At 33.8% G+C, this 12,987-nt stretch overlaps 1 protein-coding gene and 1 long non-coding RNA gene across 7 annotated transcripts in view; one reads left to right on the forward strand and one right to left on the reverse strand.

Moving 5' to 3' along the window:
* The window catches only part of UCHL3 (ubiquitin C-terminal hydrolase L3), a 130,086-nt gene that overhangs the window by 84,382 nt on the left and 32,717 nt on the right, over nt 1-12,987 (forward strand). Inside the window, exon 6 of one of the 6 annotated variants that reach the window (XM_074191823.1) lies at nt 42-8,765. The exons of the other annotated variants lie outside the window; for them this stretch is intronic. Coding sequence (XP_074047924.1) covers nt 42-188 — 147 coding nt within the window. The 3' untranslated portion in view covers nt 189-8,765. Of the gene's footprint in view, nt 1-41; nt 8,766-12,987 lie in introns of those variants that run through there. 6 annotated transcript variants of the gene reach the window in all.
* The window catches only part of LOC141491171 (uncharacterized), a 46,758-nt gene continuing 42,984 nt past the window's right edge, over nt 9,214-12,987 (reverse strand). The window contains exons 5-6 of the long non-coding RNA XR_012469504.1: nt 10,908-11,035; nt 9,214-10,346 (exon numbers count right to left, since the gene is read on the reverse strand). This is a non-coding gene — a long non-coding RNA (uncharacterized LOC141491171). The remainder of the gene's footprint in view (nt 10,347-10,907; nt 11,036-12,987) is intronic.

Here is a 12,987-nt window from a genome sequence, read left to right on the forward strand (position 1 = left end):
CTTTCATATGGAAGAGGGATTAGACTTCTGTTTGTTTCTAGGGGTCAGAACTGGGACCGAAGAGTGGAAGTTACTGGGAGGCAAATTTCAACTCATTAGAAAACGTTCTTCAACAATTAAAGCCACCTGAAAGTCAAATGGACTGCCATGTTGAGGTGTGTGCCATAGTTGGGTGGTTTTCAGATTGAGCTGGGATTATCACTTTTGGGTGTTATTATGAAGCAGATCCATCCATTGCATACAAAGCTGGACTTAGAGTCCCAGCTTAGCTAGCTTTTATTATTTCAACTGGTTCTCCTTCCCTTTGTTTACCTATCTGCTACAGCTTATAGTATCTGTCCCCTATTCTATCATCTTGAGCTCAGTTCTCCCAAGAACTAGCATTGTGACCCTAGAGAACTCACTTTTCCTCCCTTGGTCTTGGTATCCTTATTACTAGAGAAAACAAGTTAGAATAGATGACGTCCTAATGTGTTATTTCTCATTGTAGTGAATAACTCTAAATGTAATAAAATACTAAAAGGATTTTTGACCAAGAAGGCAGTATGGTGTAGTGGAAAGAGTGCTGATCTGGGAATCAGAAGAGATTTGCATTTGGATCCCTTTTTCTTATAATTACTGGGACCAAGACCACTTTAGTTTCCTTATCCCTAAAAATAGGGTTCATAATATTTAAATACTGGGTTCATATTATCTTTATCTCACTTTTAAAGCTTAAATGAGTTAATTTATATGAAACATTTCACAAACCATAAAATGCTATATAAATGTCATTATTATTAAGGGTTTGGGAATATAGATAATTAGAATGTGGCACTGAATAATCAGTGATAAGCCAAAAAAAATTTCAATGTATTACTCAGAAAATAAAACCCTGCCTTAGTAATAAGAGCTGACATTTATGCAGTGATAGGGAGTTTTCAGTAGGTAAAAGTATACAGAAGGTACAAAGTGATTTTTGTATCTTATTTAATTTTTATCCTCACAACCACCTTGTAAAGTCATTTATCACCATTTTACACATGTGGAAACTGAGGCTAAGAGCCCAAGTGTTTGATCTAGTCTGATAAGTAGGGGAACCAGAATTTGAATGCAAGATTTCTCCTGTCTTCCAATCTGGTGCTGATTTCACTACAAACATTGCTTTATCTGATATTAGAAAGTGGAAAAGTTATTTTGGGGAAGAAATAGGAATATGAAGCTCTCCTCTGGGTGGGTGGGTGGTGCCCTGATTATTACTGAAAGATTATGACAAAGACTAGCCTCTTTGGTCAGGAACCTCATATCAAAATGTGTTATTCAGAATTCATCTTCTGTTATTTGTGAAATTACCACAAAAATAACTGTGGAGGCTTTTGATGACCTAATATCTCTCATTCCTGCACCTTATTTGCTGTATGACTTAGGTCAGTAATAACAATGACTATTTAAGTAGTGCTTTACACAGTGCTGTAAGGTTTGAAAAAGCACATGTATCCTCAGAATAACTGTTGGGTGTCCCTGTTTTACAGATGAAGAAAGGTTGATGCAGAGAGGTCAAGTAACTTACCCAGGGGTGACAGAGCGCATATCAGAGCCTGACACCCAATAGATGTTTAACATACACTTGTCAACTGGACTCCAGATCCTTCAGTCTTTCTGCTGTCACACACACACACACACACACTCCCTCTCAAGTCTCTTTACCTAGTGGAGTCTCACTGCACTTATTTATAAAATGACAGGGTTGGAATAGATGATCTTTAAAGTCCTGTCCAGCTCCATAGCCTGGGGTCCTGTGGTAGGAGAACAGGCAGAAAGTTAGGATGAGGGGAAGCAGAGAAGAATGTGATTTCATTAAGAAATAATAAGTCAAGTGAGTTGGAGACAGAAAGTATTATGCTAGACTTGAGCTTAATATAGCTGTCTCTTAAATTTAGTAAAAAACAAGGCCAAAGAAATGTGGTACTGGAAATTTGGTATTTATGATTGTAATTTAGAGAGGAATGAGAATAATATGAAGAAAGTTGTACCACATGTTAAAAATGGTTAAAATAAGCCTTAAGAGTGGGTTATTAAATATCCTGTTGCCATTTTAATATGTATATGTGTGTGTGTGTGTGTGTGTGTGTGTGTGTGTAAACTAATTTATTTTCCCCCTTAAAATATTCCATAGTAGATAGTATGTTCCAGTCTTACACTTATAAATTGTGTTCATGTCTGAAATAATTAAGTAGTAAACTAGTCATTGGCCTAGAGATAAAAATCAGGATAGAGGATTAGCTTTTTAAAACCGGGAGCTTCCCAATAAGCTATATAGAACCATTTTTTAGGTGACTTTGTTTTCAAAATACTATTAAATTGGAGCTTTAGTTATTAGGCTATTGCATTCACAAAGGAAAAATTTTAAAAATGCTGATTTTGCATAACTGTTATTTTAGAGCTACAACTTTTATCTCTTGAAGGTAAGTTTATAAAACATTTTTGGTAAAATTTAAAATTTTGGTTTCTTTTAAATAAGCTTGACTGAGCATTGTGTGGTCAGGTCCTTTCAGTAATAATCTAAGTTGAAATATTTCAATTATTGGTTATTATCTTTGAATAAATAATAATAGCTAGCATTTATGTAGTGCTTACTATATAGCAAGCATTGTACTAAGTTCTTTATAAATATTGTCTAATTTGAATCTCACAGAAGTCCTGGTGGATAAGTGAGACAAATGGAGATTAAGTGACTTGCCTCAGGGTCACAGAGCCAGTTTTATTGAAGCCAAATTTAAACTCAGCTCCTCCTTACTCCAGACCCAGCACTGTTCACTACAATGACATGAAGTTTCCTAATGTTTGTAATTTCCCTGTTTAATATTCATTTCATGAATAATCAAAATCTGATTCACATTTTATATAAACAGGAAATATCATATTCCACTAGTATGATATTAATTATAATTTTGAACACTTTAACATGAATTACTGCAGCTGTAGTTGCTCAGTGCTGTTGTCTCTGAGACTTACATTGCGAAAAAGCAGTGTATTTGTCCAGTGACTCAAGGGGTTGATCATAATGTGTGCAAAATTAGGAGGTGAAATCTATACTGACTAGAGTGCTTTGATGTGGAAATAGAACTGATTGATAATTTTTAAGATTATTAAGAAGAATGTTTATTAAATTGAAATCATTTTTGTAGTTTTTTTTTTACAACTCTCAAAACCTAATCGTTGTTGAGAGATGATCTTTGATCTGGAATGAAAATTCTCATAATTTAAACTTTAATCCTCTCTTAAAGGTAGAGACATAATAATGCTGACAGACAACTTAAAAAGTTTTTTTTTAAGGTAATGGGGTTAAATGACTTACCTAAGGTCATACAGCTGGGTAATTATTAAGTGTATGAAACCGCATTTGAACTCAGGTCCTGCTGACACCAGGACTGATGCTTGATCTATCCACTGTGCCACCTAGCTGCCCCAGACAGGCAATTTTCAAAGCATTTTAAACTTCACTACATGTTTCTCTTAAAGTAATCCTATCAGTAGTACAAATATCCTTGTTTTACAGATTAGGAAACTGAGGCTTAGAAAGGTGGTAACTTTTGACTACTAATCATGAAGTCAGGAAGACCCAAATTCAAATCCAGCCTTGAATACTTACTAGCTTTTGTAACTCTTTGCAAGTCATTTGTGACTCTCTCAGCCTCAGTTTACTTATTTATAAAATGGTAATAATAAAAGTATCTGCCTCTTGAGGTTGTAGTGAGGCTCAAAAGGGCTATTTCTATTCTAACGATAACCTTAAAATGCTATAGAAATTATAGTTGTTATTATTTCTCTTCTAATATGTTGAGTCAAAATACTTCCTAGTTTTTAACATGACCATTGAAGGGATTTTCATTATAATAGTAGTAAGCATTTCAACAGCCATCAATTTTGTTTTTAAAAGTTGAAATAATTGAATTGGGAAGAAGACTATAATTTTAAAATATATGGTCTTTCAGCCTATGTTTTAACTTTTTAATTCCTTTCCTGCTCTCATTCACTTTTCTTTCTGAATTGTCTGGATTCTGTCCAGAGATCAATCTAAAATTTTTCAAATAAGAACCCACTTGATCTGAAAATTACTATTGTAAGGTTTTTGTTTGTTTGTTTGTTTCAAATTTGGAAGACCATCTGTGGAGTTTTCTGATTTATTCTTTCAGTTTACCTCCAATGCATTTCACAACACATCTTTGCTTTTCTATATCCTCTGTAACCTTTGTCTATGTCTCCTTGGAAGACTATTTTTGTTTTACTGCACAGATACGAGGACCCGTTGAGCAATCCACAGTCAAAATTTAAAATGAATGGAAATCAGGCTTTTTAGTAACTGTAATACGTTATAAACTTAGGATTAGTATATGGCTATGAAAAGTCTCGTGTGTGTGTGTGTGTGTGTGTGTGTGTGTGTGTGTATACATATATATGTATATATGTGTGTATTTTAGCACGAGAAATGTTGTCATCCAAATCTTTCTCATCTTATTTCTGTTACTGATTTTTTTTTAAAAAGCTGTTATATTGCTCTTTTTGTCTTTGCTGTCTTTTACTATATTTGTTGTCTTGCAAAAATATCCTCTCTATTTATTGAGGTGTTCCTTGTCACAAAAATATAAAGAGAAAAAAAAGGCAGTTCAGTAAGAATAACTCCAGTCTTGTCTGACAGTATATAAATTTAAATGTGCAATATTCTACATCCCCAGCATTCCCCTAAGGATGTGTGACTTCAGATGCAGCTAGGTGGCGCAGTAGGAGCAGGAGAACCTCTAGCTATGTGACTCTGGGCATGTCAACACCTCTGCTGTTTCGTCATCCATAAAATCCTTCCAGGTTTATGATAATGAGATAACTTTAATAGCAATTAGTACAGGTCCTGGCACATTGTAAATGCTATATGATTATTAATTTCCCCAAACTAAGCTTGTTCAATATTATTATACCATTTTCAGCTCCAGACCCTTCTATCAGCTTTCCCTGCTCCTTTTACATTATTATGTGCGTTGTTTTTCTTCATCCTCATGGTGCAGCTAAAAGGTACAATAGATAGAGCACTGGCCCTGAAATCAGGAGGACCTGAGTTCAAATTTGGCCTCAGTCATTGTGTGTGACTTTGGGCAAGTCACTTAATCCTGATTGCCTCATATCCAGGGTCATCTCCAATCATCCTGATTGAATCTGGCCACTGGACCCAGATAGGCAGAAAAGAAAGTGAGTCTGGTGACTTTAGAACAGCAAACAGCACCCCCCTCCCCCCAACTCAAATCCAATTCATGTGTTTGTCATGACATCACCTCCCTGATGCCATGGTCTTCTTCAGAAATGGAGGACAAACATCATCATCATCATCATAATCATTCTTATCACTTCATAGTAGTCTTCTCACTTCTGAATCCATATTTTTAATATAGTGTAATATTTCATTATATTCATATATCATGATTTGTTTATACAGTCCTGAGTTGATGGGCCATCTACATTATATTCAATTCTTTTACTAAGCAAAATGCATCAAGGCAGCTGGGTGGCACAGTGGATATAGATCACTGGTCTTGGATTCAGGAGGATGGGAGTTCGAATCTTACCTCAGATACTTGACTCATACAAGCTGTGTGACCTTCCTTAAGTCACTTAACCCTGATTTCCTTGCATCAGGGCCATCTCCAGTCATCCTGATTCATATCTGACCCCCTGGGCCCAGATGACTCTGGAGGAGGAAGTGAGGCTGGTGGCTTAGCACAGTACTCCCTCACACAAATTCAGTTCATGTGCTCGTCATGGCATCCACCTCCCTGATGTCTTGGTCTTCTTTGAAAATGAAGGACAAAAATAATACCTAACAAAATTCTGGTTTGAATAATTTTGGTGTACAGGAGGCCTTTCTTTAATCTCTTTATATTCCTAGTATTGGAACCACTGGGTCAAGGTATCTGAGCGTTTCATTTACTTTTATAAAATGTAATTGCAAGTTATTCAGTTATTTAAAAAAAATCCAGAAATTCAGGACTTTGCATTTATCCTTGCTAAATTTCACCTCATTGGTTTTTAAATCCATTAAGAGAAAAGTTGAATGGTGGAACTGGCAAGAACCTCAAACTTAAAGTTTTTGAATCCTGTCTTTGCCATTTACTACTTGTAACTTTAGATAAATCACAGAATCTTTCTGGTTCTCACTTTCTTATTTGTGAAATGAGGGAGATCTTCTACCTTTCCTTCAAGTTCCTACTATCTTAATTTATGTAGTTAGGTGATAATTCATGAAATTGTTTATAGCATTTCTTGTTCTCTATCTCTGTGTTCTTATGCCCTTTCTAGTATATCTTCTCAGGAATTTTATATATTTAATACTTATTGATGTTTCATGAAGATTCAAGAATTTACTCCTGACCTAAATGACAAATATAGTGATATATTTGTAAGAAAACTAGGGCTACAAGTGGTTAGTAATTAAATGTATTAGAATTCACCGATTTCAAAATATCCTTGTCTTGAGAAGTAGCTCTCATAGGTACTACTATGAATTTGTGGAAACTTAATGAACAAAATCTCATATAGCAATGAGCCAGTTGTTGTAACTTAGCTTTACTAGCACTTGATAGAGTTTCTTCCAGAAAGTCATTAATAGACCCTCAGATTGTATGGCTTTACATTGTTTTTTTAAACCAAATTATTTAAAATGTATTTAAAGATCATCCTTGGGCAGTTCATTTAACCCTGATTTCCTTGCATTCAGGGCCATTTCCAGTCATCCTGAGTCTACTGCTCTAACCTGCTGACCCAAAGCTAAATGTTTCTCTGATATGATCTTTAAACGTCTAAAATACTGAGTGAAAATAAGTTAATATTTAATAAACTGCAGCAGTTACGATTTAATTTTATTGGTTAGATACTGAGTAAATGCCAATTTGTATTGTTATTCTTTTTTACTTGATTCTAGGGTAAACTTTTTTTTGGCAGTGAAGCTTTTATCAAGTACTTACTATATCCTAGACACTATATAATGCCTGTTCTCAAGGAATTTGTGTTTCTGAAGTGAATGGGGGTAGAGGGAAGGAAGAGTCTGGAACATGAGATCTGTATCAGTGGTGAAAATAATTAGATATACCAGTATTATTTACATTCAATTTCATTTTACTCAAGTAATTTTTGTGTTTGAGGTACTTAAGCCATTTTTTTGTTAATTAAAAGTTATAAAGCATGTTCCATGATCACTTAAGTCAAAAATTGATAAACAGATTTATAGATGAATTGAGTTTTTGTAAAAGTCGCATTTTTTTTCCAAATTATTGAGGAGATAGCTTCAGAAGTTCTCAAGTTACTTTTTTAAAGTATTTGTTTTTTTCTTCTCTTAGAAGCAAAGAATGATGTTTAGGAAGAAAAATAGTCAACATACAATTAAATGGTTTTTTTAGTTCCTAATTACCCTGAGGGAGACAGATGGAACAATAAATAGAACTTTGATGAAAAGTGTCATATATAATTTAAATTGTTACTATTATAGGTCAGTTTGTCAGGAACTGAAATGGTCTATGTATCTTTGTTTTCCTTCATTATTATTTTGTTTTTACATTCTGTGCCATCTAGGACTTTTAGATGAGATTGAAAAGTTAGTATTTCTTTTTGATGACTTTAATTTTGTTTCATTTCAAACAGGGTAAAAATACATTAGTTTTCCTTTTTTTCTAATTCTTACAGTTCTCCTTTTTTGACTTCTTTTCTCTCCCTATGTAGAGTTTGTGTGACTGAATATTTGCAAAGTGTACAGATGCCATTTTATGGCAACAGAAAGAGGAAAATTCAAACTTAGTTTAGGGCAAGTGAATGGGGACTAGAACCAATCTAGTTTCCACTTTCACAAATTTCTACATTTGTGTGTTAATATAATAATCAGTTCTACTTTGTGAAATATAGCATGCTCGTGGATTGATCAGTTGAGGTTATGAAAAGTTAATATAGCAGCAGTTTTCTTCATTGATATTGTGTCTCCTTTTTTAGATAATTCTAGTCTCTTGTCATAGAAAAGATCAGGAGCCTCTTGCCAGTCTCATGGTTTTGAAAATAGAAATGAATCATTGCTTTAAATTACTATTTACTTTAAAAGAAAATACACAGGTGCATTACATCAGATGTCCCCTACAGACTTTGCCAGAAATAATTCTTATACACAATGATTTGCTTCAGGAATAGAAAGAGAGGTAAAACTGGTAATTTTTATGCCCTTCCTATTTTCCTCCACTTCTGGATTTGAGAGTGATAAGAGATCTATAGGAAGATCAAGAAACTGAATTTTACTGGGAATAAATGAGAATCTTATTGCAAGGGAGAGGGAGGTTATAAAATTATAAAAATGAGTTGTCAGAAGTTAATTTGGCCGCCATGATGATAGTAAGTTTGAGTAGATTGTTGACACATTATATGAGTAGTGGATTTTTAGCTTAATATAGTGGTAAATTAATGACAAAATTTTAAATGTCTACAAATAATGTCTTCCAAGAAATCTTTTGAGTTTCTGGGCATTCTAATTTTATTAACTGAGAAATGTCAGGGAAAAATTTTGCCATTATTCAACCTTTCCATGAAATATATGTTGGTATTTTGTATATTTTGACTTTTATCCCATATTTCTCTTTTTCCAATTTTTTTTTTTGGCTGGTGATCATGTATACACTGTAGGAAAGTTTTCTTTTTCTTTTCCATGGTTCTAATTTTACTTATTTCAACTTTGAACCTTAATTTTTCTAATTTAATTCAGTATTTTGAAAAATATACTTCTTTAAAATCAGAAAGTAGTTCATAATTACCTAGATTAACTATAAATACAAATTTTTTAGATAAAAATAATAATTTTATTCATTCATTTATTTTTCAAAGTCATCATTTCTCATTCTTCTAGGCATTTAAAAGTTCTTATTTTCCCTTTACTCTATATAATATGTGTAATCTCATTTATTTTTTTAATTTATTTTTAATTTATTTTTAGTTTTTGAAAGGCAGTGGGGTTAAGTGGCTTGCCCAAGGCCACATGACTAGGTAATTTTTAAGTGTTTTGAGGCCAGATTTGAACTCAGGTACTCCTGACTCCAGGGCTGATGCTTTATCCACTGCGCCACCTAGCCACCCCATAATCACATTTAAATAACAAGTCCAGAGGAATATATTTTATTTGATTAATAGTTGACAAATGGAACCAATATAAAGTCATAAATAGTTCAGAAAATAAAGAATAGAATTGCTAAATAATAAGTCAATATAAATCACCAAGTAGGGTGAAAAAAACAGTGAAGGGAAAAGAATTTGAAGACAAGCTAAAAATATTTCACACAGTTTGAAAGTTGGCCATTTAGAATCTATACATTAAAGGAAAGCTCATTATAATAATGTACCATCATTCAGCCTCTACTTAAAGACCTCCAAGGAAGATAGAGGTCCATTCTCTTCAGGAAACTCATTCCACATCTGCACATTTCTGGTTGTTAAGAATTTTTTCCCTGACAGTAAGGCTAAATTTGAGTTTTTGTAACCCCTTACTTGTTATTAGCCTGGCACCGTATAAGGTCTTTACAAGCATCCTTTATGTGCTTGAAAAATTTCTTCCAATAATTTGAAATTCCATGAATAAATGTTGATATAAATTTCTTCCAGTAATGTTACTTTAAGTACCCTCTATGAAGATAAGTGATTAATTGTTGGGAATAATCTGAATACCTTCGGAGCTTTTCAAGGATTTCTTTAAAAGTCAGGTTGAAACACTGCCCCCTTAATGTAGAAGAATTTCATACTATATGGAACTACTGCCCTAATCTAGTGATTCCCCCCCCCCCATTAAGAAATAGATAAAAATAATTGAGTCCATCACTATTTCTTAGAGAAATTGAACTAATACAAAATTATCACAACAGAGACCAAAAGTGTCCAGAGATCATCTTAGCCTGAAGATATTCAATCCCCATGCCAAGTAAAAAAATTTGACAAACAAAGGCAGTACCCATTTAGAGTATCATTTCTTTTATGGAGGAGAATAAGGAGGAGGGAAGATAGCAAGCAGTACTATAGAAAACATTGAAGAGACTTGAGATGAAAACTTGGGTAAAGATCTAACAATGCTAGATAATCCTCAGCATTTATAGATTTAACAAGAACATAGCAAACAAATAAGAACTAAAACATCTACCAGTGATTTATTTCATTATCAAAATAATCAACTTAATTCCAATTGAATTTAGTTACATCAGATTAAATTGAAGAAAGGATCACATTCCATGCAGTAGAAGTCCATCTTGGTTTTGACATTATTTAGGGACCATTGAATTTTAAGATTTCCTAAGAAAGGAGAGATTCTAGAAGAAGAGAAAAAAATTACAAATTGTACTTTTACCCAAAAAAGATGGGTCAGTTGATTTCAGTTATTACCCATAATTATGCTTTCCTGTTTCTAAAAAAACTTTCAAAATGTATCTGTAATGAATAAGTATATAAAAGACCCTCATAGATAACAGGCCATAATCATATAACTCACTGACAGATATGTTTTTTGTTTGTTGATTTTTTTTAAAGTATTTGGTTGGGTAGAACAATATGCAGCCTCACTATGTTCAGAGAATTGTGTTCTTTTTGCCCATTATGTCCTAAAACAGGGTGTTTTCTCCACCCACATACAATTTTACAAAATTACATTAAAAATATGGTTACAAGGAAAACTTGATCAACAGTACTATTAATGTTAACTGTTATCAAGTGAAGCATTAAACTGGGAGACAAATTCAACCATGATGAATATCATGGTTATTAATAAGATATTGCTTTGAGTCCAGATAATTAAGAGAAAATATTTAATTTCCTATATCGCCATTGCTTCTGAACTCTTATAAGCTAAGCAGGGCACATTGGCTATTACTTACAGTATGCCTCATTCTGCACCTATAGTCCAACACCACTCTGTCAAGAGGAGGGAGACACACATCACCATTGGTCCTTAAGATTCCAAGTAGAAGAATTCTCTATCAGTGGTAAGGTTCTCCACATATTCCTGTTTACAAGATGAAATTATATTAATTGTTTTGGTCTATGAACTGGCGACCAGAATTGAGTGGGAAGAGATTAGGTAGGACCACTTTTGAGAAATTTTGTAGGACTTCCAATTATCCCAAACTGTTTGCTACTACAAAAGTTCATCTCTTTAATGCCAATATTCCTCTGGTGATGCTTTATGTCCATCATGAAACACTGTGGATCTCTGTGACTGTTTGTCATAAAAATATCATAGATTTCAGAAGAATCAGTGCTTCTTGTGACCATAAGGGAAGTAGAAAGATGTATGATGGGTGTAAGTAAGTAGACTACAGCTTTTTGCAAACAATGACTTGCATGCAAGAAATGGCATTAAAGATATAACAAAGAACATATTTGACCAAAAAAAAAAAAAGAACTGACCAGACATAGGAAAAATCAAAGACAGTAGGCAAACCTAGTATTCAGTTGCCCCCGTAAGATAATTTTTATAAGTCAGAACCAGTACATTGGGTGAGGAGTTGTTGTAAGATAAGGAAAAAAGAATGAGATGTGATCTGCTACAATGATAGGGAATGCTCCCACTGATACATTAACATTCAATCTAAGAATTTAGTATGGATGAAGAACAGCTGCTTATTCTTGCCTACTTGATGTTAATCATTTGGGCAACAGAAGAGTTACTATGAAGCATTTATATTGGAAGAGATAATATAGACCCCTTAAATCAACCACCCATTCATGTAGGAATCTAGTCTCTTAAGAGCTAATCTTAGATCTTTCCAGGGCCAAGGAGTTACCTACAGTTCATTCTGTTGTGTTTCAAGGCAGTTCTTAATTGTTATAAAATTCTTACTTATATCTGCTTCTTATAATTTCTGTGTTTTAGTTACCTAGTATATAACACCTTTAAGAATGGCAGAGGGAATGTTTGGGTTGGACTTGATAGATTCTTAAGGTCCTCTCCCAAATCAAGTTGGGTCCTCTCTTTAAGATCCTTTCCCAACTCAAGTCCTCTCCCAAATATGTTATTTTCCACACATGGTCCCTAATATATTTGAAGACCTCTTGTAAGTCTTCTTTTCAATATGATCATTCATATTTCCTTTATATAGTCCTCAAATAATATAACTTGAGTCTCTTCACCATTCAGGTTCTATTCTCAGATCTTTTCTGTTACTGTCCCTCTACATGCTCTGTCCAGAACTGAACATGGTAATGCCAGGTAGGATTTGACTATCATGGGATTATTACCTTTCTTGATGTAAACATAGTTTCACTAATATAACCTAGGATTTCATTAGTTTTTTGAGTTGCCATGTCACACAGGCATTGAGTTATTTGGCTGATGATTAACTCTAAACAATTCTGCAGCATGTTTAATCTAACCTAATCTGTCAGGTATTTATTGAATGTTTACTGTGTTCAAAGCCCTGGGTTTTAAAGGACAAAATGAAAAAGATCATAGAGGATGTAGAGATAGAAGTAGAGAGTCCATGAAAAAACAAAATGCGGGGGAAAAGGTTAACAGGAGATGGATCATACTGAGCCTTAAAAGAAGCTAGAAATTTAAAGAGCGGTGAGGAAGGAAAGATCTGAGCATGGGAAGAGCTCATGCAGACAAATAGAGTCAAGAGCTAGTTGAGTTCAGAGGAAAGCAAATAGGTTAGTTTGGTTGAAATGGAGACTTCATAAAGAGGAAAAAGTTTAGTGAGGCTAGAAAGGAAGGTGAGAGCCAAATTGTGAATGGTTTTAAATGCTAGTTGATGATTAGTATTTTGTTCTGGAGGTGAAATGGTATAGAGCCTTTATCTTCAGTCCTCTTCTTACTCCATACCATTTCACCTGATCTCATCAGTTTTCTTGGATTCAATAATCATTTCTAAGCAAATGGTTTCTAGATCTTTTATTCAAGCTCTGACCACCTGACTTTTAGACCCACATTTCCCATTGTCTGTTGAACATTTTAAA

The sequence above is a fragment of the Macrotis lagotis genome, chromosome 6 (genome assembly GCF_037893015.1).
Source record: "Macrotis lagotis isolate mMagLag1 chromosome 6, bilby.v1.9.chrom.fasta, whole genome shotgun sequence".
Lineage (NCBI taxonomy): Eukaryota > Metazoa > Chordata > Mammalia > Peramelemorphia > Peramelidae > Macrotis > Macrotis lagotis.